Source organism: Lethenteron reissneri, chromosome 26 (assembly GCF_015708825.2).
Source record: "Lethenteron reissneri isolate LAM-NWPU_2019-01 chromosome 26, ASM1570882v1, whole genome shotgun sequence".
Taxonomy (NCBI): domain Eukaryota; kingdom Metazoa; phylum Chordata; class Hyperoartia; order Petromyzontiformes; family Petromyzontidae; genus Lethenteron; species Lethenteron reissneri.
In genome coordinates this window covers 5,893,901-5,921,729 of record NC_083804.1, presented here as the reverse complement: position 1 = coordinate 5,921,729, position 27,829 = coordinate 5,893,901, and the positions used below count along the sequence as shown (strand labels likewise).

Sequence of the window (27,829 nt, the reverse complement as noted above, 5' to 3'; positions counted from 1 at the left end):
CGTAGTGGTTAGCGCGCTGCGCTACGAACCCGGCGACCCGAGTTCGATTCACCCTCACGACCAACACCGGTGACGATTATCTGAACTGGTCCTGGGCCTCCCCGAGGGTCTACTCAGCCTCAAATGAGTACCCAGGAGCTGTGTGTAAACATCGCCACTAGGGAGACAAAGGCGGCCGGGCGTGGTCCTGACCACCCACCTCATCGTGTGCCGTGCCGACCTTCATAGGTGATCGCTAACAGCACTTGCCACCAAAAAGTCTCTTTGTGTAAACTTTACATTTCTATTTTATCTCCCGAATTGCAAGTGTTTGGCGTTCTCTCTGTCGACGTGAAGTGCGCTGTTTGATCGACGTGCGTGTGCGCGAGTGAGTGAGGAGTGAGCGGAGAGTGGTGGCCTCGCTCTGGTCACTGCGCCACGCAAAACCCGAGTTGGAGTCCCACTCCCCGGCCACTGCCGACATCGGTGGCGAGTGGCAATTAAAACTCTTCCCGAGACTTCCCCTAGGTCGACTCAGCCTCATCAGGTGAGTACGCCGCGGTGTATAAACATCAGCGCTGGGAAGACAAATGCGGCTGAGCGTGGTGTTGGCCCAGACCAAATAGGTGCTCGCTAACAGCGCTTTGTCCCAAAGGTCTGCCAACAAGGTTATTATGTGAGAATATGGTTTTCCCCTTTTTTCTGGCAACAAAACAGGTGTTGAGATTTTAAAACACCAAACTAAAACCTTTTTACAAGGAATCATATCTGCATTAACCACAATACTTGTAGTCAGAATGCAAACTAAAAACATACTCTGATAATATATGCATTGTCTTTGAAACTGATTGGTCCACACCAGAGACAGCTTTCTTTTGAGCCTCGTCTCAAAACGGTGTTAGACCAGAGGACGCCAAAAGGCGTTATATTTCACTGGCGTTCGTTGGGTTTTTGGTCGACTGCAGGAGGAGTGTGTGTGTGTACGTGCTGTGTGGAAGCCGTGGGAAGAGGCTGGCTAAGAGAAATATTAAAGTCACGAGAAGTGGCGTGGAGAGAGCCTCGGGGAGTGTGCGTGCAAGGCGTGGTGCTGGCCACCCACCCCCTCGTGTACCGTGCCGGCCTTCAGGGGTGCTACTCGCTAAAAGCACTTGCCCCAACAGTCTGTTAGAGGCTACACGAAGGGGATCTTTGTCTTTGTGAGGGTTGGGGAGCGGCAGCGCGTTAGGGTTAGCGCGCTGCGCTGCGAACCCGGCGATCCGAGTTCAATTCCCACTCCGCGGCCAGCGCCAGTGGCGCCACCCCTAGGTCGGCTCAGCCTCAAATGAGTACCTGGTGCGGTGTGTAGACACCGCCACTGGGGAGACAAAGGCGTCCGTGCGTGGTTGCTGGCCACCCACTCACGCGTGAGCCGTGCCGGCCTGGATAGGTGCTCGCTAACAGCACTTGCCCCAACAGTCTGTTAAGGCTACACGGGGGATGTTTTGTTGTTGTTGGTGTCTTTGTGAGGGGGGTGACAGAGTCCTGTGTGTGAGTGAGCGAGTGAGCAGGGAACCTGATCTTCACGTCTCCCACCCTTCCTCCTCCCACCTCTCTGCCTGCAGCTGCGTGGAGACACAAATGCTCCTCCCTGCCCTGTGCGATCCGCACATCAAAGGCGGACCCACCTCCCTGTGCCACGCACCTTTTACCGTGGATATTACAACGTTTCGACCGTGGGAAACATATATTTAGCTCATCTAACGTCGGAAAAGTAAGGACTGCGCCGTGCTGTAATGTGTAACGATCTGTTGTGTGCATTGGACGAATGTGGACTGGCTTCACAGTGGTTCGTCACCGTTACCATCGCTGGTATCATCATTATCATCATTATTCGCGTCGTATATTGTATCTGGAAAATATACGAGCTAACGTTTCGGTAAGTTATTCCTTCTGAGCACCGGAGAGAAAGGCAGAGGCAATTGCGCACAGATACAGTATTTTACTAAAGTGATGCACTGACACAGCGATGACATTAGAGAAGCCTTGGCACAACGTTCGGAGTCGTTCGTTATCCAACGTGCATTTTATTGGATGTGGTGTAAATATGGTCAGTGGAATAGGTTAAACAGTGGCCGTGGCTACCGCAGTTGCGAATAAAAACAAAAACTCTTCATCACATTAAATTTGGATGTAAAGAGAGACAGACAGGGGAGAGAGCGGGCGTTCGAGAGGACGCCTCGTAGGGATACGGAACGACGCAATCTGTTCGCGTGTGAAGGCGCTATTAGATGGGTTGCGTGCGTGCATGTATGTTGAACTTCTTTCGCGCCGTACATCGCCAACCGTGCTCATGGGAGCTGCCCGTGTCGTGAGGCTGGCAACGGCTTTAGGAGGCTTTTCATCGCGCAGTGGATTGATCGTGGCGAATGACGGTGATGATACCCGTTTGTGCGATACACTGGCACCCACCTGAGGAATGTGGAATTTCCACCAATTGTCTCGGGGTTGCCAAATGAGGTGAGCACCAACCCACGCTAATTTAAGCCGAGAGGCTTCTTGAATTTCAGAGAGTAAATATGGACCGCGCCAAACGAATGAGATTTAGATCTTTAACATTGTTTCTCTCTCTCTCTCTCTCCACGTTTCGAGAAACGTTCGAGCGTCAACAGGGTCTCGTGTGAAATGGAGTAAACATTTCTCTGAACACAAGACAACGTGCTGTATGCACGTTTGCCGTGTCGGCGCATTTATCGTCACGCACATTTGTGTGTTGCACGCGTGTGGCGCCTTACCGGCGTAAATTCTTCCACTCAAAGCGTCATCGTCACATTAATGCTCAACATACAAATAGACATTTCTGAACGATGAGAATACAAATATCAGGTAAAAGTGTTTGGATACTTATAGTTTGAGATGATACAATGAGCTTGACGGTTATTCACTGGAACATCTTATCGTGGAATCCACACCTGTTTTGTTGTTTGAGATTATCCTACCTGAGATAGCAACAACAAAAAACCCACTCTCCTACTTTCTTTTCAATGTATTCCTCTATTGATATTTTATGAAAACAAAGTGCCTGGAAAGTGGCCATGCTTTTATCACCATAGTTTAATTTTCATCCATATTAAAGGTTTTTTTGCATTAGATCGCGTAAATATAAATGTGCCGTTAGCCCACCACCACCCGACATAGCCAATTAGTAAGCGCTTACACGTGACCAAAACGTGCTAATTTGCTATTGCTTCAGCGCATCGGTGTGACGGCGAGTAAACCCACAACATTTAAAATTTGAGTACGACGTTTCGCTGGTGATTACAACCAGCTTCATCAGGTGATTTTCCAAATCTAACCCACGAACCTTGTGTAGTATGAATAATATTGGTCGCACATAGCCTTCGTGTTTCCTGGCCCATCTGTGTACATTGCAGTTGAAATGGTTCATTCATGTGTTGTCTAACATAAGCTGTGTCATCAGCAAAGTCGAAGTCAAACAATTGCTTCCCCTCCTTTCCCGGAGTCATTCAATACGTGATGTAATCGATCCACGTGTTTCTCGTTTCGCGACATAGTCTATTACTGTAGCAAACAAGAGGGTGGAGGGGGTGGCGACATACATCCTCTGAGGTATTCCAGTTATGATGTTGAACCAAATATCATTTACCCTTTCTTCCGTCGTCATAGCACACAGTATTTACACCAACTATACTCGGGGTCGGAAACCAAACATAACAAGAAGAGCCATTGTTTTCGAATTCGGTTAAAAAATACCGAATATTTCAAAATCCGGAATGCATGTGACTACGAGACGGTGGTTATTTAATTTGTAACCTCACGAAGCGCGTTGATGAGCCGCATGCAACTTCGGAGCCGCAGGGTGCCGACCCCTGCCTATGGTAAACTCGACTCCCAGGGTAAACTTGACTCCCAGGGTAAACTGGACTCACGTGGTAAACTGAACTCACGTGGTAAACTGAACTCCCACGGTAAACTGGACTCCCGTGGTGAACTGGACTCCCATGGTGAACTGGACTCCCAGGGTAAACTAGACTCACGTGGTAAAATGGACTCCCATGGTAACTGGATTCCTAGAGTGAACTGAACTCCCATGGTAAACTGGACTCCCATTGTAAACTGGATTCCTAGAGTGAACTGAACTCCCATGGTAAACTGGACTCCCACGGTAAACTGGACTTCCATGGTAAACTGGACGTCCATGGTAAGCTGGACTTCCACGGTGATATATGCTGTGTCGGGTAGTCAGGGGTGGGCAACCAAAATAACAAGAAGAGCATTTTTTTTCGACTTTCAAGAGCAGCAACTGCAGTCCTTAAGGAGCCACCGCCCGCGTGCTCACGAGCCGCAGGTAGCCGAGCCCCGCAACGGTACCCGCTCCGCGTGATGTTGACCGTCTTTACAGATTTGTCACGCACGTGGAGGGCTTTCCCAACATTCACCCTGTCAGCGTGCAGCATCATCGTCGAAGGCTTCTTGAGGCGGACAAGCTTGTTCGTGACGATCTGCGGGTGGAATTTAGTACGTCGTGCCCACATATTAAATGCTGTGACGTACCCTTACAAGCAACGCGTAAGCACACATACACACAGACACACCTACAAATAGTGTCACAAAAAATATCACCTCTTTGAAGCCGGTGTAATTAGCGAGCACCTGTGAAGGTCGCCACGGCACGCGATGTGTCCGACACCGCGCCCGGCCGCCTTTGTCTCCCGCCTGGCGATGTTTAGGCGTCGCATCAGATACTCATTTGAGACTGAGTCGACTTAGGGGAGGCCCGGGACCCGATTCGGATAATCATAACAGGTGATGGTCGTGAGTGGGAATCGAACTCGGGTCACCGCGTTCGTAGCGCAGCCCGTTAACCGGTTACACAGTATACACAGACAAAGTTACCCCCGGTAGCTTTCACAGACTTTATGGTCAAGTGCTGTTAGCGAGCACCTATGAAGACCGGAACGATACACGAGGGGGGTGGGTGGCCAGCGCCACGCCCGACCGCCTTTGTCTCTCCACACTCAGATATATCCGCCTGCTGTAGTCGTGCCGGTATCACCACTGCTCCTACCTCCCATTCGCTCTCCTCATGCCCTCCCCCCCCCCTCTCGTGTCCAATCACCGCCTGCCCCACTCGCTTGTTCCTACTGACTCCCCCGCCGCTCTGACTGCAGCTGGGGGGGAGGTTCTTAAATTGGTGGCACCGTTGGCGAAATGTGACCCGCGAAGCCTTAAACACGACCAACAAGCTACTGCCAATATCTACGGGGATCTATTTGTCAGCATCAAAGATGATGAAAAAGCCATTGCCTGTAGTCGGTCGCCTATGGGTCACCCCAAAGGGGTGGGTGGGTGCGTGGGTGGGGGGCAAAGGTGTCACTCACCGCCGCCCCTCCCGCCTCTCACTACGACGCCTGCACCGCCCCAACAAAATATTTGAGCCACCAGCCCCACCGCTGCTTCTTCGGGCGTCACGGTGTCGAAATGTTAACTACCCCCGCCGAGGATGCAGGAGGTCGTGGGTTCGATCCCGACCCTGACGCCTGCTGTATATTTGTAGTTTGCGTGTCTCTCTCTCTCCCCGTGGTCGCGTGGACTTTTCTCCCTTCCACATTTTAGAATCAACACGCGTTTAGAGTATTTGACAGCTCCAAATTTCCACGCGACGAGCCCTCTTCATCGAGCTATCATTTGCGATGGCCAGGTCGCTTCTGAACAAAAAAGCCGCATAGCTCAGTGGGTCTTCCTTACCCCAAACAATCCCATGCAGGCGTGGCCCACGCCGCTGCAGCGAGCTGCCTGGGGCTACCGGCACGCCTACCGCACCCATGGGCACGTCACCCGGTAAATAAACGTCCTCTAAGTAGAATATGTAACGATCACAGTACATGCAATGAATTGTTGTGATTCGAATCAAAACTTTGTTTATTATCCATAATAGAAGGGGTTTTTCTTGGAGGGGTGGGATGGAGGGGTATGATCGCGTAGCTATAAATGTGTCGTTAAACCCGCCACCACCCGACAAAGCCAATTAGTGTAGGTTTGCCACGTAAACAAAACGTGCCAATTCGTTGCTAGTTCAGCACACACCGGTTGTGTGTTGGAGATTAAATCCGCTACATTTAAAATTCGAGTACGACGTTTTGACGGTATAATTATAACCAACCTCATCAGTCGACAGCCAGAATTGTGGAGAAATCCTCCCGTTTCGGTCTTAAATACCCCCTATGTGCTTTTGTGTATATATATATTGTGGCCTCTAGTGGCTGGAGGGTTCATGACATGCAGCATATACTCACATCGAAATACCAATTAGTCTTACGCACGCGATTCGATGTTATCCCTGCGTGTTGACCTCTTCCACCACGTTTCCCCCACGCCCGGACCTCATCGTCCAACGACCGTCGACTCTCCGCCGCTCTGGAGTGTCTCGACACGAGATGTTGGATTTAGACGTGGCGGACGCCGCCGCAACCGCATAATCACTGACATCAACGTCGCTGCCGCCGTGTGTTTGCACTCCGTCTCCGCTGTCGCGACGTAGAGGCGTGTGCAGGTGACAGCGGCCGCGGATCGACGCGAGGTAATTGGGACACGCGAGAACATGGATGACGTCACCAATCACCGCGTCGAGGTCAGTGTCGCCACGTGCCGGGGTTTCTTTGTTTATCCCCTTTGTGTCTGTTTTGTTTCAGTCGGATGAACAATGCTCTCAAACACGTTTCTTGTGCTTGACTTAAAGCTTTCGTGGCTGCAGGAATTCATATTCTTGGGTCTTTCGGTAAAGCCACGTAGATAGGTTCAAATGAAATATCATTATTATAACATATATTTTTATGTTTTTTTATATTTTCTTTGAACCTATCTACGTGACTTTACCGAAAGACCCAATAATACGTTTTTGTGCGTTTTTGTTTTTGTTGTTATAAGTTGGTTGCGAATCGTTGTAATCTCGTGGAAGGTTATGAATAGTTAAAGAGAGGCCGAACGCAACACAACCAATACGGTCCACTAAATGATTCAGGCTCACATCAATCTCGCGCGGCCACGTCATGCGGCAGTTCTGTAAATACGACATCCAAATCACCCCTCTTCAAAACCCCCTCGCTCGCGGCCGCACACGCTCGCCGGTGAGCGGCCACGAGGCGATGACGTCACCTGTCGAGAGCGTGTCACGTGACGTCGCCTGTGGAGACAGCGAGAGAGGAGGCCACTTTGTGACGACACACGGCAGGGGGGGGCCTGGCACGCGTGCGCGTCTCCACTCGCTCCTGTACGAATGACCAACCACCAACAATGGCTTTGTGACTTACGCCTTCTTGTTGCGCTGTCTGTTTCGACAATATCTGTACGGTTATTTTCTCGTGCGGAGGGAGTTGGGGGGGGGGGCGGGGTGGGCGAAATTTAAGAAACGTTCCCATCCTTTCGACTGCCACGTCGGGAGATCGAACCGGCAAGAAGCAGCAGCAGCAGCAGCGTCCCCAGATTCAGGATGCGCTCGGATGCTAATTTGTTCGCGCTCATTTTTCCCGACTGTTTGGGACCGCCTGGCGTGTCGCCCCCCCCTCCCCCCCGCGGGATGGGTTGGTTTGGTTGTGGGGGGGGGGTGCAGCACCTCGCCATGTTCTCCGTGGACAAGCGAGCGGTGCAGCGGGCGGTGCCCGTGGGAGTGCGCAAGCTGCACGTGCTGCAGCACAAGGGCAAGGTGTGGAGCCAGGAGATGATGCTGCAGGTCAATGGCCACTCCGTCTGCCTCATCAGCAAAGACACGCAGGTGAACCAATCTACCCCCCCTCCCGCCCCGCCCCCCAGCTTCTATCCTTACGTTTTTGTTTTCCCCGCTGACGATCGCGGCCGGTTCTATTGCACCTCGGAAGCCGAGCAAGGGTTTGGGCCTGCGCGGCGTGTTGTATGGGTGACCACCGTGAATAAACTAAAAACTAAACAACTTTTTTTTTCTTCTTGGTTCTTTCGGTAAAATCACGTAGAAGGGAAGTAATAAAATAATAAAAATAAAATAATTCTCACGACGTTTCGGCCACAACACAAGCAGCCGTCCTCAGGTGAAGAACATGTCTGTCGATAAGACAGAGTCTAAATGACACGTCTTAGGCTTGGAGTGTCTATTTAAGCTGTGAGGGAGGAGGAAGAGAGCCTTGACAAAAGAATTTGCATTTGAAGAGGAATTTAGCATATTTATGGGAAATGCAGGAATGCGAATAGTGCTAATTGTGAAATGCGTGGTGGGCGGGGGGTTTTCAAAGTCATATTATGCCCTTTTTTTACCAAGTGAAGGCCGCTGAGCTATTAGCTTCTTTGTCAGAAGCGACCTGGCCACTAATGATAACCCAATGAAGTGGCTTATCACGTCCACATTTCTATCAGGCCGAGCACTCGAGATAATCTACACGCATGTTTATAAATGTGGAGGGAAAAACCCGGATGACCCGGAGAAAAAATAATCCATTCATTCCTAGCACCGGGACCCATGCCAACCGTGCTACACCACCGAGTTACCGGCACGACACACAGCGCTGCACGTGGAGATAAGACAAGATTCAAGTGTGTACATGACGACAAACCCCATCACAAGATAAACGTTTGTGAAAGCCGGCTTCCAGAGACCTGCGGCAGCAGTGAGCCTTCAAGACTGTACGCTACTGATGAGTCCTAATGTGGAGAAAAGCGGTCTACGGTTTTGTCTTTAAGTCACCGCTGCCTATTGACATGGCCGCATTTTCTCAGCTCTCTGAGTTGGTGGTTCCAAATAACAAAACGGATCACACCATCAGTTCTTTTGAGACGGTGGTCTGGGCAAGGCCGAGAGGCATTAGCACGCCTCAGTGCCGTCAGCACTTTGTGCGCTGCTCAGTCGATAGGACGCGAACCGAAAGCTGCAGAGGGCCACGGGCGGGCGTTTCGTGGCAACGTGGCAGGCCGTGAATTGCGATCCACACCCAACTCTTGCAGGACGTGCTGGAGAACTTCCCGCTGGCATCGGTGCAGCGCGTGGAGGCCGTGCCGTTTGAGCTGGAGATCGGGTCGTCGCGGGAGGATGGCCTCCTTGCCATCCTGTGCCAGGACGACACGCAGAGCCGGCCCGACATTCACCTCTTCAGCTGTCGCGAACTTCCGGTGAGCCTTGTTCGGGTTGCACGCGTCGAGTGGAGCGCGCGGTCAGCGTGCGGTTCTTCCGGCCCCGTATCGAGGGGAAAATGATGCTCGCGATGAGCGGGGAAAAAAATAAACAACTAAAAAACTCATCGCATTCGGCAATAACGCTGCCTTCTGAAGAAAAAAGTGACGCTGCGGGCAATGGCTCTTCTTCACGCCACGTGTGAAGGAGGAGGTGCTTTGCGAGCAGCACTTGCCCCGACAGTCTGTTGAGGCTGTACGGGGGATCTTTGTTCGTTGTGCATCGTCGAGAATAACCAATGGATGGCACTGTGTGGAGCGCAGTCGGTGCATCGGCCACTCATCTCAGTCATCTCAGTCAGTCACCAGGGTCTATGACCTACTCTCAGCGTGCGTTCGGCACTCCACGTGGCCTCACAGTGCACTTAGCCTGGCACAACAGCTGCGGTGACTTCACCGCCACTTGGTGACAAATTGCGGCTGTTTGTTGGTGTTTGTTGTTGTTGTGTGCGTTGTGCATCCCGTTAGGTGAACCTCGTCTGCCAGGACATAACGAGCGCGCTTGCGGACGCTCAGGCGGGGAAGGGCCGCGCGAAGGAGCGTCCTGCTGTCGTGGAGTAATAAGACGCAAAACCCAAACGCGGCACCGACACACCCGGGCACACTGCGCGCGCGCCACAACTGTCGCGGGTGTTTCGCGACGCGGCTGGGCGAACCGGGAAGTTGCTCGTGACGGTTGCCGTGGCGAGCGCTGGCTCCTTTCAAGACGCCTCGCCACGGCCATCGCGAAAGAGCAGCTCTTGAGAATATTCCACCGCGCAGACAACAACGCACAATGCGACACCATCGCAGCAGCAACCGCACCGGCAGTGAACGACAACAATTCGCGATTGCCAACGGGGCAGCGGTCGTCGCACACTCGCGGACACGAACTCAACGCGACACCACTGGCACAACAAACACACGCAACACTATACACACTCTCAACACAGCAGCAACAACAATGCCAACGACAGCGACAACAACAATAACAGGATATACAATAACACTCCGATGCACATCTCCCTCTTTTACGTCGTTTCCCAAATACGTCGTCACGTGATTAGCACCGCCAACCCGATTTGCGTCGCTGGTGAGCTTCGTCCGCCCTGTCTCGTATCCGTCGCCTCTCAGCCTTCCCAATCAAATACCACCCCTTCCCATTAGCACGGTTGGCTACGTGGCGGTGCGAAAGAAGTTCAACGTTGCCCTGCCAATCGCTTCCATTCACGTCGTTTCGATATTCGTCGTCGCACCTTGTTCGGAACGCATCCCCGACGTTAACCGGGGTATTGCCGTGGCAGCGCAGTGCCGACTCAACGTGCAACAAACAACGCCGCCGACAACTCCACTAACACCGCACGCAGCGCCAATGCAACAGCGTCCACCAGCAGTGCGCTAACCACCCCAATCACCAGCGAAACGGCGCAGTACTCGAACTGTGAATGTTGTCGGGTTTGCTCTCCAACACGTGGGTGTGCTGAAGCAGTCCACTCGTTGGCACGTTCTGTTTACGCGACAAAAGTTACGAATTGGCCGTGTCGGGTGGTGGTTGGTTAACAATGTATATTTATATTAACGTGATCTAACCCCCCCCCCCCCCCCCAAAAAAAAACCTGTTTATTACGAATAATATTGGTCGCGAAAGCCTACGTGTTAAACTACATTTATTAGAATTATGTACACAATTACGTATGGAGTGTTTTTGATTCCACGATTGTATACTTAGGTGTCATGTGATTTAGTGGACGCTAAACACAGGGCAGACTAATGACTCAAAAGAGCCAAGGTAGAGGACATATCAAATAGGTTTCAGCGCAAGCCAGGACGATGTCACATTTTCTCAGTCACTGTCAGAACGGTGGGAGAACCCTCCTGCGCCGGCCTATGTGGCTGCTCTGACCTTTGTTTTTGTTGAGTGTTGTTTGTTTTAGCTGAGAGCTTATCGAGAGATGCCTTCGTGCGTGTGACCCAGTAACAGGCAGCATGGCACACGCGAGCTGCAAGTAGACAGGCAGATGTTCTGGAGAGGCGCCTTCTGAAGTGGACTCACAGGGGAGGCAGAGAAACCGGCCTCCTAACATCGCTCTCAGTATCAGTCAAGTGTGCATGTCTTTGAGCTCAGCTTTGCTCATCGGGTTGCCAGGCATAGTTGGGAATGGCCTGAATCTGCCTTTGTTGGCATCAGGATTATTAGCTCCTCTCTGTGTCACGCGTCAATGAACAGACTTTTATTTAGTAATCCGGCCCTGGATGGGGCCCTCCCCGTGCCTGGGCCGGTCATGGGGGTGATTTGACCATATTTCACCACGCTGGTCAGTGTGGGTTGGTGAAGGTGGTGAGCATGGATGTGAGGGCAAAGAAGTACAGTACAACAATGGAATTTCACACTGCCCTCTACTGTTCACTATGTAGACACATAGCCGTTAACACCTATGATGCATTGTGGGCGCCCATCCAAGCAAGCACTGTCCAGTCTCAGTCCTGCTTAGCTTCCGAAATCTGATGAGGCAAATTCCTGGTGATTTGGTCGTCGGCTCATGCTTCCACAGGCTGTAGCAGTGGTAGCAAAGTGTGGTAGCGTGTCTCCCAGTCTTCCTCTGTCTAGTCTGGCAGGAGTTTTGTGTCTATCGCGTTGTACGGTGTCTTTTACAGCTCTTGGCCTTCCCATGCCGCGTTGGCCATGTGGATTGGGTTGGTGTGGCTTGGTGTGCTGTGGGCTGGTCAGGAATCAGAATTGTGGTTTCCAGGTGTACTTCTAGGACAATGCTAACCAGTGTTCCACCGCTCCGCCCTTTGTGCCCACGTTTGTCCCTTATTCTCTGCCTGTCAGAAATGCCAGCTCATTAGTCGGTCTGTCAACGTGTTTGTCTGTGCCACATCTCCATTACAGGGTCGCACTCTATTACAAACAAAGCGCTCGCCACAAATGAGCCACAATCACCTTGCGGATCTCGTCAAGGGGCATAAACCACCGTGCCAACTCCAGTCAGCAGCAGCAGCAGCAGAGACTTTTGGTTAGCCATCGAACACAGACGGTCATCGCGCTTCTGCGGCCGTCTGGAACGCTCTTCCTTCCGATTGACAAACTCATTTCTTTAGAACTGCTTTTTGTGTTCAGTTTGTTGTCCGTCACCCCCACCCCCTCCCCGCACCTCCAATTTGCGCGGATCAGCTATGCGCACGGGTAGGGAACCTTTTTTCTGCCAAGGGCCATTTGGATATTTATAACATCATTCGCAGGCCATACAAAATCATCAACTTTAAAATTAGCCTGTTATATTTGATCAAACATTTTATTAACTCACCCCTAATCCGATGGCTGGAACTGCTTCTCTTTGGCGAGGCGCGTGATGTTAGCTGGTATTGATGATGTCGCTACTCACAACTGCTTATCCAGGTTTGCTCCTAGATTGATTGAATTTCGAGTCCCGCCTGCGGTTGCCTTGGCAGGGCCACACCGAAATTTTGATTCCGCGGGCCTCACACGGCCCGCGGGTCGGACGTCCCCCCACCCCCTGGGCTACGCGCACGGGTGCGAGAAGCGTCCAACAACATACGTACGCTCACCCCCGCAGAAAAATCCGAAAGTTGGAACAACAGCGGGAGGACCAGAGTGCCGCCAAGCAGCGACCCGCCGATGTGCCCCCCGGCACCTACACGTACACACCTTTCCCGGCCGCCGCCGCAGCGCCCATCCCGCGGCCGGAGTCGGTGACCCAGCAGCAGCAGCCGCCGCCCGAGGCCGCGGCGCTCCCCAAGGGCGTGCGGAGCAAGGAGGGCGCTGAGCGGGCGAAGCCGGCGGCCGCCGTGGACCGCGCGACCCCCAGGCTCGCCGGGGAGGAGCAAGGAGGCCACGGTGCTAAAGGTAAAGGTGCAGTCCTGAAAGTGCACTGCTGGTGGAAGGGCGGGGGGGGGGGCTCCAGTAGAGAGGGCGCGACTCCTCTTTCATGCTGTCCACGTGCCCACGGCGCTACCCATTGACCTCGCCGTGCCCTTTTGCAGAGGCGGTAGCGGCCAGTTGCGACGTTAGAAAGTGGATGACAGCTGATGGCTCATGCGCTTGCAATGAGCATGTCAGAGGATTGAGCCAGCGCTGTGACTAACTCTGGAGAGGAAACCAGAATCTCTTGGGGTTGGCAAATGTTCACACGCCCCGACTGGACAACTGTGAAAAAGAGCGTTATTGCTCATCGGATTCCTCCAGTATAAATACAGATTTTTATAATAGTTTTAGCTCAATCATCAATTGCAGCATGTAACATGTGAAATCTACATTCCATTTTTTTTCACTTATTCATTCTATTCCAATTGTAAACTAATTATTTGTGTGATAGTGCATAGGCAGCGGTGCCCAAGCGGAAACTGACAACAATTAAATCGACATAGCACATTCGTCAATGACACTCTGTGGTGGCATTAAAAAGAAGAGTATTGCAAGAGGCAACTTATCAGGCAACGGGGCTCTTCTCGAGTCCTCCGTGGGCCACCGCACGCGGCTCCGGAGCCACGTGCGGCTCTTTAAGGGACCGCTTTGCGACGTCGTTTACGAAGGGGCCATCACCGTCTCGAATTCACCACGCGGTGCATTGCGGCTCTTGAAATGTTGAGTTTTTTGTTGTTGTTAATCAGATTCGAAAAAAAAAATGGCCCTTGTTTTTTTTTGTTTTCCGAACCCCTGGCCTAAGTCGTCACATAAAAGACGTACTTCTCCTTTGAAGGGAGTGCTGTTGATGAGCGTGTTGATGTTTTTGTAATCACTATTTTGCAGCTTCTATACGTAAATAAACGTGGACAGCCGTTTTGTCGGTTCACCCGTTGTGCAAATATTTAATCATACCATGTGCATAATTAAATACCCGGACTGTTTGGTTTGTTTCATGGGCAGAAGCCGGAGTCCAGAGGAGGGCTGATGACAAGGAGGAGCTCGCGGAGCACCCAGATATGCAAGCCTTCAAGGTGGTGCAGAACACGGTGAGAATCTCGCAGCCTCCCTACCCCACGGCACCGCTACACGAGACTCTGAACCAGAGGTCGCAAACGGGTTTAGATTCCTTACCCGTACCCGGCCGCACCAGGGTCGCAAACGGGTACCTGTACCTGTACCCGGCCGTACCCGTACCCTTCCCGTACCCGGCCCGGGTACGGGTAGGGTACGGGTATTGGGTACCTGATTGCGACCTCTGGGATGAAGCAATGTTGCGGGCGCGGGTGGGTTGATTCTAGGAACTTGAATTGTGAGAAGAGACAAGACGTTGGGAAATGAGTGACAAACAGTTACTCACCAGTGACTCACGGTCTACCCGTACCCATACCCGGCCGCACCAGGGTTGCAAACGGGTACCCGTACCCGTACCCGGCCGGGTACGGGTAGCCGGGTATCGGGTAGGGTACGGGTATCGGGTACCCGGTTGCGACCTCTTCTCTGAACCCCACGCCAACACACGGCACGGCTACCCCCAATGTACTGCAGACTGGCAAACAAGACACGGCTTCGCCGGCCACACAGCACGTGCCCACTGAGGCATAGCAGACCCTCACCATGTCGCATCCAACTCGCCCGAGCCAACACACAGCACGTGCCCACTGGGGCATGGCAGACACTCACCAAGGCTCGGCACAATTCTCAGAGATGAGGCGCACGTCCATTCAGCCTGATCACAGCCTCGCAGAGACCAACCCGTGCCATTCGTGAAGGACGGCACTCGCTCACCGAGACATGGAACACCTCGACCGTGAAATGGCCTTCTTCCCCAAAGACGCACGATACCTTTCCGATTCGGATCCACAATTACCTCGCCAATCTCGTCAAGGAGCATAAGCCATCGCGCAAACTCCGGTCATCCTTACAGCAGCGGTTTTGTGCTCGGCCATCGAACAAAGACGGGCAGCGCATTGTGCACTTTCGGATGCGCTTCTACGGCCGTCTGGAACGCTCTTCCTTCCAATATTAGGAAGCCACTGGAAGCTATACACTTTTAAATCTGCGACGTACGGTGCGAAAGAAATTCAAAATACACACATACTAATAATTGGCACCAAAGTTGAACCTCGCGCTGTGTCTCCCACTCGCGGCCCAACGCCCACTTGGGCACCATCAGCAAACCCTGACGCGGGCCCTGGAGGACGTGGACTTCTTCGTGGCTAAGTTGGACCGCGTGGCGTCCGCGTGCCGCGAGCTGCACAAGCGCAAGGGCAAAGGGCACAGCGCCAGGGTCGGCTCCGGAGGTGAGGGTGCACACACACACACGCACACACACACACGCACACACACACGCGCACACGCAGAGATCCCCAGTATAGCCTTTACAGACTGTAGGGGCAAGTGCTTTTAGCGAGCACCTATGAAGGCCAGCACGGTACACAAGGGGTCGGGTGGCCAACACCACGCCCGGCCGCCTTTGTCTCCCCAGTGGCGATGTTTATCACATCGCACCAGGTACTCATTTGAGGCTGAGTCGACCTAGGGGAGGCCCGGGACCAGTTCTGATAATCGTCACTGGTGCTGGCCGTGAGCTGGAATCGAACTCGGATCGCCAGGTTCATAGCGCAGCGCGCTAACCGCTACATTACCGCTCCCCACACGCGCACACGCACGGGCGTTCAGCAGGCAGTAGCAGCGGTCAGTCGCCTCCTCATCAACTCCTCTGCCGCCACTACGACGGTTTCCGCTCCCACGGACTTCGCTCGTTGATTCCTCCACTCGTGTTGAGGACTCGTCCTGGCAGACGCCCACCGTGTGGTCACACGGTGTTCAACCGTCGCACTACACGCCACAGCATCACGCTCACTCGATGTTCTTTCATCCACATGGTTACCCACTCACCCACCCACCCACTCATTCATCCACCAACTCGCTCACCACACCGCAAGTCAAAACACTCCTCTTTCTCCTTATTTATTAATCACGCTGTCCAGCTTTGGAATTCCCTCGAATGAAGAAACGTATTAACGCTGATCTACTTAACCCTCAGCAGTGCTGGGGCCTAGAGCCTTTGGGCCTGCGCTCTGAAACTGTGATAATAAAAAAAGACAAAGATCACCCGTGAAGCCTGAACACGATATTGGGGCAAGTGCTGTCAGTGAGCGCCTATGAAGGGCAGCACAGTGCACCAGATACTCATTTGAAGGCCGAGTCGACCTAGGGCAATAGCGTACACGTGGTGACAAAGATGGGGAGGGCACACGACAGAAAGAACATGCAGGGGGCGTGTCAGTACAAGTGTGTATGTACGTCGAACTTCTTTCGCACCGTACAAAGCCAACCGTGCTAATTGGAGGTGTGGGGGAAGGACAACAAACTAGACACAAAAAATCGGTTCCAAAGAAATTATTTTTTTTATCTATATTTAATAGTGCATAGTTCCATTGGTTTTCTAATATCAGAAGGAAGAGCATTCCAGACGGCCGCAATAATCGAGCCCTGTCGATCAGTGCCGGCTTAAGCGAGTGCGGTGCCTGTAGCATATATTATAAGGGGCCCTAAATAAGTAAAAAACACGTAAATATTAAAACACACTTTTTTGACTTGCATAGTAAAGTAATTGCATTTTTTCATTTTCTATACAGCCAGATAATACGACAAATCGCTAACCTTAAACACCCAGTCGTTCATAAAAGTTGAAAGCAGTATACTACTATAGTAATAGAGCAAGTGCAGAATCACTGAACCGGTTTTGATAGCTTGTAAGCATTTAGCGCGGGGCCCTTGAAAGTGCGGCGCCCGTAGCACACGAAGCTACTTTTGCTACGAGGATAATCGGGCACTGCCGTCGATACGACTCTCCACGCCACCGTGTTGGCTATATCACGACTCAACAGTGGCCACACGTGTCGTCGAGCCCTGATACGAAAATTGCAGGCCCCTGCCTATATTTTTCACGCGGTTGAATGCGTCTGCGTGCCCGTGCTTGCACGCTCTCATATGCACGTGCGGCGTGGAAACGCTCACCCGTGCACCTGTGTGTGTGTGCCCTCTCCGTCCGTGCGCGTGCGTGCGTGCGCGTGCGTGCCGACGTGGGCCGCGCCGCTGTCCACCAGTAGGGGTGCTGACCCTGCGTGCAAAGCCGCCCACCGAGGAGGAGTTCATCGAGTGCCTTCAGAAGATTAAGTTTTCATTCAACCTGCTGGTGAGGAGGGCAAGGGGCATGCCTGCGTCTGGATGGGTCAACGATGTTTGGTTTGTGGGTGGGGGCGAGGGGTCAGAGGTTGGGGTGGGGGCGGAGTCGTTTTGGGCAGTGTGAGCTGGGGATGGAGAAAGCTATTTTAATTCAGTGGCTGATTATTGGAATATCTGGATGCATTTTTGGATACCCTATATATAAGCACCGATGTCACGGAAATTGGAATATTTATTTATACCGGAGAAATCCGATAATCTATAAAGCTCTTCTTCTCAGATGATCAGTATACCTATGACTATTGCACGGACTGTTTTATGATCCAGAATAGAAATCAATGGTGTCATCTGCACAAATGATATTTAATAGGAAATCTCGACCTTACGCTTTGTGCATTCAGGCTCGGCTGAAGGATCACCTCCATGACCCCACTGCCGATGAACACGTGCAATCCCTCTTCCAGACGCTCACCAGGGTACGTGCGCGTGTGTGTGTGTCGGGGGCTTCTCCTCCTAGGTCGACTCAGCCTCAAATAAGTACCGGCTACAATGTGTAAGCATGTCTACTGGGGAAACAAAGGCGACCAGGCGTGGTGCTGGCAACCCACGCCACATCGTGTGCCGTGCCGGCCTTCATAGGTGCTACTCGCTAACAGCACTTGCCCCGGCAGTGTGTGAAAGGCTATTCGGGGGCCTTTCGCCTTCGTCTTGTGTAATCCCAGGTCGTGCAGGAGAGCGGGGGCCCCGAGCTGGCCGAGACGGTGGTGAGCCCCCTGCTCACTCGCGACGCGCTGCTCCTCCTCGCTCCGTGCACCGGCGGGGACGGCATCCACCTGTGGAGCAGCCTGGGGGAGGCGTGGAACACACCAAGGTCGGGCACAAACCCCTCCCTCCCCTCCGTGTTCACAACGCAGGCAGTCCCTGACTTACGAACGCAAGACTCACGAATATACGTGCTAACGAACGACCTTCCTTAAGAAATGTAGTGTTTAGTCGTAGGTTTTTACCCTTTCAACTGGTACAAAAACTGACACCTTTATACAAGGCATCATGTTTGCAATAACCACAACACAAGCAGTCAAAATGCAAACAAAAAGAAACAATTTCAAGGACAATGCATATCATTATCATTATCAGAGTTGTTTCTTTTTGTTTGCATTTTGACTGCTTGTGTTGTGGTTATTGCAAACATGATGCCTTGTATAAAGGTGTCAGTTTTTGTACCAGTTTAAAGGGTAAAAACCTACTACTATATTTTGCCACTGGTAAAGGAGGTATCATAGTGTAAATGTAGTGTTTCTTTTTTTTAACAAATCCGACTTGCGTACGTGAACTCGTGCTTGCGAACCGAATGGTGGAACTATTTTCAGAGTTACATGAACATATACAATAATTATTTTTATTCATGAGCTGAACAGTGCTTCCCTTTTTTGTCGAACACGTTTTGTAACACGGACCGTATGTGCATTTAAATACGGTGCATTACTGTGTTCCGACTTACGAACCATTCGACTTACGAACGGATCTCAGGAACGGACCCTGTTCGTAGTTTGGGGACTGCCCATAAATGCCCTGCATCCCTGCCTCTTCTGCACCTCATAACCTATCCTGCCCGCTGCCCTCTGCCTTGTACGTAACCTTCATTGCCATGCCCTCTGTGTGCTGCTTGAATTGTACGCTCGCTGTGCCATCTTGAATCATTGTTAAGATCACTGCCACCACTGTCAGAATCATCAGCACTCTGGCCATCACTACCGAAGACAAGGTCCCCTGTACAGCCTCAACATAATATTGGGCAAGTGCTCTTCACGAGCAGCTATGAAGGCCAGCACAGCACACGAGGGCGTGGGTGGCCAGCACTACGCCCGGTCGCCTTCGTCTCCCAAGTGCCGATGATTTGCATATCGCACCAGTGACTTATTTCAGGCTGAGTCGACCTAGGTGAGGGCCAGGACTGGTTCAGATAATCGTCACTGGTGTTCAGATAATCGTCACAGTGTGCAGGGGAGCAGTAGTGTAGCGATTAGCGCGCTGCACTACGAACCCGGCGACCCGAGTTCGATTCCAGCTCACGGCGAACACCAAGTGACGATTATCTGAACCGGTCCTGAGCCTCTCCTAAGGTCGACTCAGCCTCAAATGAGTACCTTGGTGCGGTGTGTATACATCGCCACTGGGGAGACAAAGGCGGTCGGGCGTGGTGTTGGCCACCGCGCCCCCCCCCCCCTCGTGTGCCGTGCCGGCCTTCGTAGGTGCTACTCGCTGAACAGCACTTGCCCCAACAGTCCGCCAAGGCTATACGGGGGAGGAATCTCATTTGCCTTCGTCGTTGTGTGCAGGTCCGCGTGGAATAAGCCGGCGCCCGTGCCCCACTACGTGCCCGTGTTCCGAAGCGGCTGGCACCCCCCCGCGCAGAAGAAGGTTTCGTTTGTGGACGCCGAGCCATCTCAGCCCAGCCCCAGCGCGTGGCCACCGGGACAAACGAGGTGCGGGGAAGGCATTTGGGGGGGGGGGGGGGGCTGTGGAGTTGCAGTGGTGGGGTGCGGGATGAACAAGACCTCGCAGACATCGTCAAAGGAGCATAAAGCGTCATCACGCGAACTGCGGTCATTCTCGCAGCAGCGGCTTTCGGCGAGCCGTCGGGCAAAGGCGGTCACCGCGTCGCGGGCCTTTAAACGCGCCTCTGCGGCCATCTGGAACGTTCTTCCTTCTGGTATTAGGAAGCTGCCGAAGCTGTGCACTTTTAAATCTAGATTGAAAAATTATTTCTTTAGAACTGCTTTTTGTGCTTAGTTTGTTGTCCCCCCCCCCCGCGCACATCCGATTAGCGCGGTTGTCTACGTACGGTGCGAAAGAAGTTTATACAGACACACATACACGAGGTGATGTCAATCTCCATGGGTCCAGGCTCAAGCGAAAGTATCAAATTATGTAAGGATTGACCCAATATATTTAGTTTTTTTTTTTATTCTCAGAAATCTGAAAGAAAGTTGTAGTGGCACATGGTCATTTATCAACAAATCGCCACTCTCAAAATTGCACACATGAGATACACGGGCTTCCCAGGAAACTTTCAACGTTGGCATGCGGTTAGAACCTGTGGACCAACGTTGGGCCACCGTTGGCCCAACGTTCCTTGTTTACCGGGTTGTACGCCCTCATGTTCACGTGGTTGATCAGCATCATTTAACTAAAGCGCATTCGCCGCTCGTATCAGGGGTTCACGGGTCGAATCCGGTGGCTGCCCTGATTAATACTGCGGGTGTAATAACCGTGAATGGGGCTATATAAAATTAAAGTATTATTATCATGAATATTTGGTACAGACACACAAAATATGACGATTTCGGGGAGACGGATGGCAGTAGTGCAGCAGGAAATCAAAATTCCGCTTCGCAGTTACATACGCACTGGTTGGCTGCGTAGGGCGCGATTTGCACGGTTGGCTACGTACGGTGCGCAAGAAGTTCAACACACATGCATACATGAGGCGGAAATCGATTGTTCGTGCAGGGGGATGGCGCGCTGCCTCTACGACTACGTGGCGAGGAGCAGCAGCGAGATCTCCGTGCTTGCTGGCGACGTCCTCCAGGTCTGGGCTCACCGCCTCACTGTCGACAGCGGCGGCTTATTGGCCAACGGTGGAGGGTGGCAGTGGCCAGCGATGTCCCACTGCCTCACTTGCACAGTGGCTTATTTGCTAACGACGTCTCACTGCCTCACTTTCACAGTGGCTCACTGGTTAATGATGTCTCACTGCCTCACTTTGACGGTGGCGTACTGGCTAATGATGTCCCACTGCCTCACTTTCACAGTGGCTTATTTGCTAACGACGTCTCACTGCCTCACTTTCACAGTGGCGTACTGGCTAATGACGTCTCACTGCCTCACTTTCACAGTGGCTCACTGGTTAATGACGTCTCACTGCCTCACTCTCACAGTGGCTTATTGGCTAACGACGTCTCACTGCCTCACTTTCACAGTGGCTTACTGGTTAATGATGTCCCACTGCCTCACTTTGACGGTGGAGTACTGGCTAATGACGTCTCACTGCCTCACTTTTACAGTGGCGTACTGGCTAATGACGTCTCACTGCCTCACTTTCACAGTGGCGTACTGGCTAACGACGTCTCACTGCCTCACTTTCACATCGGCTCACTGGCTAACGACGTCTCACTGCCTCACTTTCACATCGGCTCACTGGCTAACGACGTCTCACTGCCTCACTTTCACAGTGGCTCACTGGCTAACGACGTCTCACTGCCTCACCTTCACATCGGCTCACTGGCTAACGACGTCTCACTGCCTCACCTTCACATCGGCTCACTGGCTAACGACGTCTCACTGCCTCACCTTCACATCGGCTCACTGGCTAACGACGTCTCACTGCCTCACCTTCACATCGGCTCACTGGCTTTCAGATTGTCTGTCTTTTTTCACCGGTTAACTTTCTCACTCTCACGACAACTCACTCTCGCCACGTCAGAGCCACCGAGCCAGCGGCACTGATATCCCCGGATTGTGTTCGGGCTCCTGCCCATTCATGATTAATCGAGAATGAAGTCTGGAAGGTTTTAGTGGCCTCAGCTCAGCCACGAGTAATTGCAAACCCTAACTTGCGTAAGACACACTTTGGCGTGCCATTAATTCGACGAGTTACTCCGTGTGATTCGGCCATGGCAATGCAACCCTAATGTCTGCAACAATTTCGAACGCCAATCCTAACCTCGCGGTCACGTTTCAACAGCCACTTGCAAAACGGTGAATGGAAGTCGCGTGAAAAAAACACACATTGTTGCTGTTTTGCACGGCTGGCCACATACGGTACGAGAGAAGTTCAACATGCATGCATACGTACTCTCTCTCTCTCTCTCTCGCGTCCTCATCAGGTGCTGGACTCGACTCGGTCGTGGTGGAAGGTTGCCAGCAAGGGGGCCCAGCAGACGGGATACGTCCCCCACAATATCCTGGAGCCTCTCAACTACATCTTGTACCCCATGCCCACACCGGTACCGTAACCGGGTGAAGGACGCCGAGATGGCGAGATGTTAACGCCCTCGCCTGGTATACAGGAGGTCGTGGGTTTGATCCCGACCCTGACGAGGCCTGCTGTATATTTTGAGTTTGCGTGTTCTCCCCGTGGTTGCGTGGATTTTTCTCCGGGTCCTCGGGTTTTCCCCTTCTCATTTACAAACACGCGTTTAGAGTATGTGGCTGCCATAAATGTTCATGTGATAAGTCACTCCGTTGAGCTATCATTTGTGGCCAGGTCGCTTCTGAAAAAAGAGCTATATAGCTCAGTGGGCCTTACCTGGTAAAATACAAAATAGTTTAGTTTAGTAGCCGTTATAGTCCAGTCAGAGTTCAGTCCGAGTGTCTATCCGCACTATAGAGCAATGGTGCTCATGTCTAATGTAAACCCTGATATAATGGTGGTAATTCCATATTACCATGGCCGCAGCCAATCCATAGAATGTTTTGCTCCAACAAGCTTAACTATTGCTCCCTCAGTCGCCCAATCACTGACCAGCAGAGGTAAAACAAACGCATCGCTTTCATCGGTAACATTGATTCTTTAATTGTCGCCATTTGGAAATCCAAAACTCACGATTGGCTTCATAAGGCCACAGTTTTCTGACGAGGCTCAGAATAAAAAAAACAGTGTCTCGTTTGACATGTGGTCGCGACTGGGAACTGTTGTAACCCAGGCCCGTTTTCTTCGACCACCTTCCTGATCTTCAGCGTTTGTAGGCAAACATTTTTCCACACACGTGCAACCTCCTCTCAGCATCTTTCCATGTTTTTGTCTTTTCTCACCAGGAAATGGACCGGGGCAAGGGGGCCCCCTTGCCACCCCCCTTGTCTCCGTCGCCCATCGTGGGGAGCCCCAAGGGGGCCCCAGTGGACTACTACCCCAACACCTTGAAGCAGCAAGAGGGCAACAAACATAAGCCGCCTATACCTGCGGCGTGGAAAGGCAAGGCTTGACGTATATTACATTGTCTGTCCACTGCCTGGTGCCGGTGTGCTGTAAACATCGCCGCTGGGTTACGCAAAGGTGGCCGGGTGTGGTGCTGGCCGCCCACCTCCCTCGTGTGCCGTGGCGGCCTTCGTAGGTGCTGCTACTCGCTAACAGCGCTTGCCAGAGTCTGTTGAGGCGACAACAGCCTTTGTGTCTGTCCGTGACGCACTCAGACCGCACGGTGCAACTGGACCAGATGCAGCAGGAGTTGGCGCTGAAGCTGAAACTCAGGAAGGCGGTGAAGAAAACGGCTGGCGTGAGTCCCACCACCATCCTCCCTCCCTCCCGCTTATTGCACGGTTGGCTACGTACGGTGCGAAGAAGATGTTCAGCAATACACACATGCTACCAGTGCCGGATTAAGCTAGTGCGCGGCCTGTAGCATATGTTATAAAGGGGCCTTAAATAATAAAAAAACACATAAATAGTCAAACGCACGCATTTTTTACTTGCATAGTAAAGTTATTGTATTTTTTCATTTGCTATACAGCCAGATGATACGACAAATCGTTAACCTTAAACACCCAGTCGTTCATAAAAGTTGCAGGCAGTATAGTACCATAGTAATAGAGCAAGTGCAGAATCACTGAACCGGAATTGATAACCTGAAAGCATTTAGCGCGGGGACCTTGAAAGTGCGGGGCCCTTGAAAGTGCGGGGCCCGTAGCATTTGCAGCTACTTTTGCTACACGGATAATCCGGCACTGCTTGCTACGCCGTACGAAAAACGACATAAACTCTGTCATGGCTAGCGCACCTCGCACATTGGCATTTAGCTCCTGGCCATATGGTCATGAACAATAACAACAACCGATCATCATCAGTTTCTCCAGGTTTTCCCAATCACATCTGTAGCCGTGCGTGTCCAAAACACTTTTGTTCCCATCTATCTACACAGATGTTACAACTCTAGATATATTTTGGCAATATCTTGTAGTACACTTCCAAAGGTACGTCTTGCTTCCCACAGGGATAAGCAAAAAGTCTTCTCCAGCACCATCGTTTAAAAGCGTTGATCTCTCTCCCTTTCTGCTGCGCTGATCACCCAGGCTGCACACACGTGCATCGCGGTGGGAAGATCCCAATCGTCTTAACCGCGGCGTAGCTTTTCACGGTTTGCGCTGTGCAGCCCTCCGACGAGTTATCGAGTTGTGCCGCCCGTTGTTCTGCGCGGTGTCCGACGTTCCGACGACGTCTCGACACCGCGCTGACCAAACGCGCGGTCCAGCGTAAACGCACATCCGAGAGCCGACGCTGTTACTCGCCTGAACTGCGTGAACGCCACCAAACGATGCTTCCGTCTTTCCCAAAGGCTGTCCGTCGCAGCTCCATCTTCTCGTTCACCTCCCTCACCCCCCCGTAACCTGCCCCCCCCCCCCGTGATCGACGTGTTTGCTGCGCAGAACTCGGACGATGAGGGCGTCATCGACGGGGAGAGTGATGACCCCGGAGACCTGGAGAACTGAGCGGAAGGGAGCGCTCGAGGCGGTTTTCGAACGGCGGTGGCCGTGAGCGGCGCAGAAGGCCAACGGGGATGGGGGTGACGGATCGAGGCCGGTGGGTTGGGGCAGAGGGGGGGGGGTGCTGCCCGTGTCTCTGCCATCTCGCGCTAATGTTGGGGGTTCGATCGCCAGTGGCAAGGCTGTCACGTGGGTATTTTCGATTGCACCCTCGAATTTCCCCCATTCCCCCTCTCCCCCAATCATCGGCTGGAATCTGAACTTGACACTTGTCAATTTGTGGACCAATACGTAAATGGTGTCATCACGCACGCGGCACGTGCAAACGCAAACATGTACACTCGTAATAAAAAATATACTAATACTTTCATTTTATATAGTGTCATTCATGCTAATAGCATACCACAACGCTGCACATTAATCACATATAACGACCAAATCCCACATATACAGCCACTACCAAGCAAATGGACACCCCCTACTGCCAAGTAAAATCAGAAATGAATAAACAAATTAAGAAATGGCACCAAACAACAACAAAAATTAGTCCATTCATTGAATACAACTCAGACGTACAGCTCGCAACTACAGTATTTGATGCCACCAAGACACCAAACATGCTCGCCGCTCCTCATACATATGAAAAAAATATATATTATTCACGCTCATGCACATTTTCCCATTGATGGGAAAGCTTCCGCTGTTGAGGAACGTGCCGATAGTGATTTATAATTCGTGAACGGTTCTTAACCGATGACCAAATACCCCGTAATATGCCCGATCTCGTCAGATCTTGAAACCTAAAGCAGAGTTGAACCCGGCCAGGGATGGGATGGGTGACTGGCATGTGTGTACGTATGAGCGTCTTTCGCACCGTACGTAGCCAACCGCGCTAATCGGAGGTGCGCGGGTGGGGGGGGGGGGCGGAAAGGACAACACATTAAACACAAAAAGGAGTTCTAAAGAAAAGAGTTTTCAATCTAGATTTAAAAGTGCATAGCGCCGATGGTTTCCTCATATCGGAAGGCATGCGCAGACAGACAGGCGTTGCCATAGGGCTGCGGGACTACGTGGTGGGCAGCAGAGGGCGCACTGCAAATAATTGCATTGTTGTGTTGCACTTCTATGATCCCATGCCTGTGCCACCTTCATCAGACCTAACTGGCCGGCGTGGTGGAGCGTGGCCAGTTTCACGGCCACGACCCGCACAGTGCGTGGTGGGCTCTGTGGGGGGCCCTGTGGGGGGCCCTGTCTGACAGTGGAATCCACACGCTTCGCAAACGTTAGAAGACGTACGCTCGCACAACAACAACTGATAACGTACATTTTATTATATATATTACATAATACTCAATAGACATAATAATACTACACAATATGCACATTACTCAGTAGCATGCGGGTATGCATGATGCATATATATAATTACATCGGATACGTACAGATGCAAACTTTAACAAAACAGTAGCATTCACCACTAGGTGAATGATTGGATAAACACGGGGCCTATGGCATGCTTCGCGTACCAATCAAAGCCACATGGAGTGGTAGGAGGTTCATAGGCACTGGATGGAGATATTCTTTCGGGAGCTGAAATAATGTTGAGGTGGCTGGAAATATTTTTCGTTTCAAAATAAATAACCACATTTAAAGAGTAATTAAAATAGAAAACAATTGAGAAAATGTATCTATAAAAAAAACCAAGAGTGCAAGCAAGGTTGCCACGAGCAGAGAACGTGGGAGACCGAGGACGCATCCACAGGCACAGGTTCACCAATCAGGCCAGCCAAGAGTGAAATATTTCTCTCCTCAAGGTTCAATGAACGTGCTTCTTTAAATGCGTGGAGTCTGGCGAGCGTCACACGGAGAGGACCCGCGTTTGCCTCGTGGTGGCCTTGCGCTCTCTCGGCGAGTGCGGCTTCGAGAGGTTTCGCTGTGGGCTGGCTGTGAATAATCTGGGCCCAGTTAATAGTTATTCTTGGTTCTTTCGGTAAAGTCACGTAGAAGGGGAATAATAAAATAATAAAAATAAAACATCGTAAAATGCTCACGACGTTTCGGCCACAGCGCAAGCAGCCGTCCTCAGGTGAAGAACAGAGCTGAATTAAATCACGACGTTTCGGGCATAACACAAGCGCCCGTCATCAGGTGGGAAAGCATGGCCTACTGCTGAATGCTGATGCAGACTGTTTTAACAGTTTTAACAGTCTGCATCAGCAGTATTTTATTTGTTACCTACGTGACTTTACCGAAAAAACCAAAGAATATGAATCCCTGCAGTCACGAAAGCTTTAAATCGAAATTCAGTTAATAGTTTTTTTTTAGGCGGCTAGAAGCCCTCGTATAAGCCCAGCCAGACGAGCACCGCACTATGGGAAACAACCACTCTATGGGATGGTGAAGATGGGGACATTTAATATTATTTATTTTACCAGGTAAGGCCCACTGAGCTATGTAGCTCTCTTTCAGAAAGCGACCTGGCCACAAATGACAACTGAACCAAGTGGCTTATCACGCGGAAATGTATCGCAGCCAAATACTCTGAACGCACGTGGAGGAACTGGAGAAAATTCCACGCGACATGCAAACTCCAAATACACAGGATTTAACCCAGGGCTTCTTGTACACCAGGCGAGGTAGTTAACATCTCGCCACCATGGCATCCCCGCGACATTGTTGTGGGTGCAGAGTTTAAAGTCCTTTGACAGATCACTGAACAGAGCCATGTGGTTGGGTGGACAAATGAAAGCAGCAGATTCAAATGAAACGTGCCTCCTATCTGTGTCGTGTACAAGATGTTTCGTATCGTTATGCCCTTCCTATTTCTACACATGTGCAAATATATATATAAAGAACATCCATTTAATAGTTGTATGATTTTTTTTGTTTCGTTTACTCTGTATTTTGGTCTTAGGTCATTCCAAGAGTAAAATATGTATCTCCTTAAGGTTAAATGTGCTTCTTGAAATCCCTGGCCGTGTCACCACAACACACGGGTGCGGAGGAGTGGACCCGCGTTTTGAAAAGCCTCACGCCACGGCCAGTTAATCATCGCCACCTACCGGTCAAACTCAAGCGTCG

At 51.6% G+C, this 27,829-nt stretch overlaps 1 protein-coding gene across 1 annotated transcript; it reads left to right on the top strand.

The window, feature by feature from the left end:
- On the top strand, window positions 1-27,636 carry LOC133347547 (epidermal growth factor receptor kinase substrate 8-like). The gene is made up of 19 exons (XM_061559903.1): window positions 1-228; window positions 373-526; window positions 1,581-1,729; window positions 6,518-6,607; window positions 7,586-7,747; window positions 8,944-9,108; window positions 9,637-9,725; window positions 12,726-13,015; window positions 14,036-14,121; window positions 15,249-15,375; window positions 17,188-17,276; window positions 17,668-17,742; window positions 17,989-18,137; window positions 19,606-19,752; window positions 20,780-20,858; window positions 22,156-22,275; window positions 23,087-23,243; window positions 23,462-23,544; window positions 24,692-27,636. Exons 4-19 carry the CDS (start codon window positions 6,578-6,580, stop codon window positions 24,752-24,754), a joined length of 1,911 nt encoding a protein of 636 aa, XP_061415887.1. The 5' UTR covers window positions 1-228; window positions 373-526; window positions 1,581-1,729; window positions 6,518-6,577; the 3' UTR covers window positions 24,755-27,636.
- Window positions 27,637-27,829: the final 193 nt, after the last annotated feature.

Coding starts and splice junctions, on each gene's coding strand:
- LOC133347547 (XM_061559903.1), top strand. CDS start 6,578: ATGGATGACGTCACCAATCACCGCGTCGAG. Junction 9,726..12,725: donor GAGCGTCCTGCTGTCGTGGA/GTAATAAGACGC, acceptor TCACCCCCGCAG/AAAAATCCGAAAGTTGGAAC. Junction 20,859..22,155: donor TTGCTGGCGACGTCCTCCAG/GTCTGGGCTCAC, acceptor CGTCCTCATCAG/GTGCTGGACTCGACTCGGTC.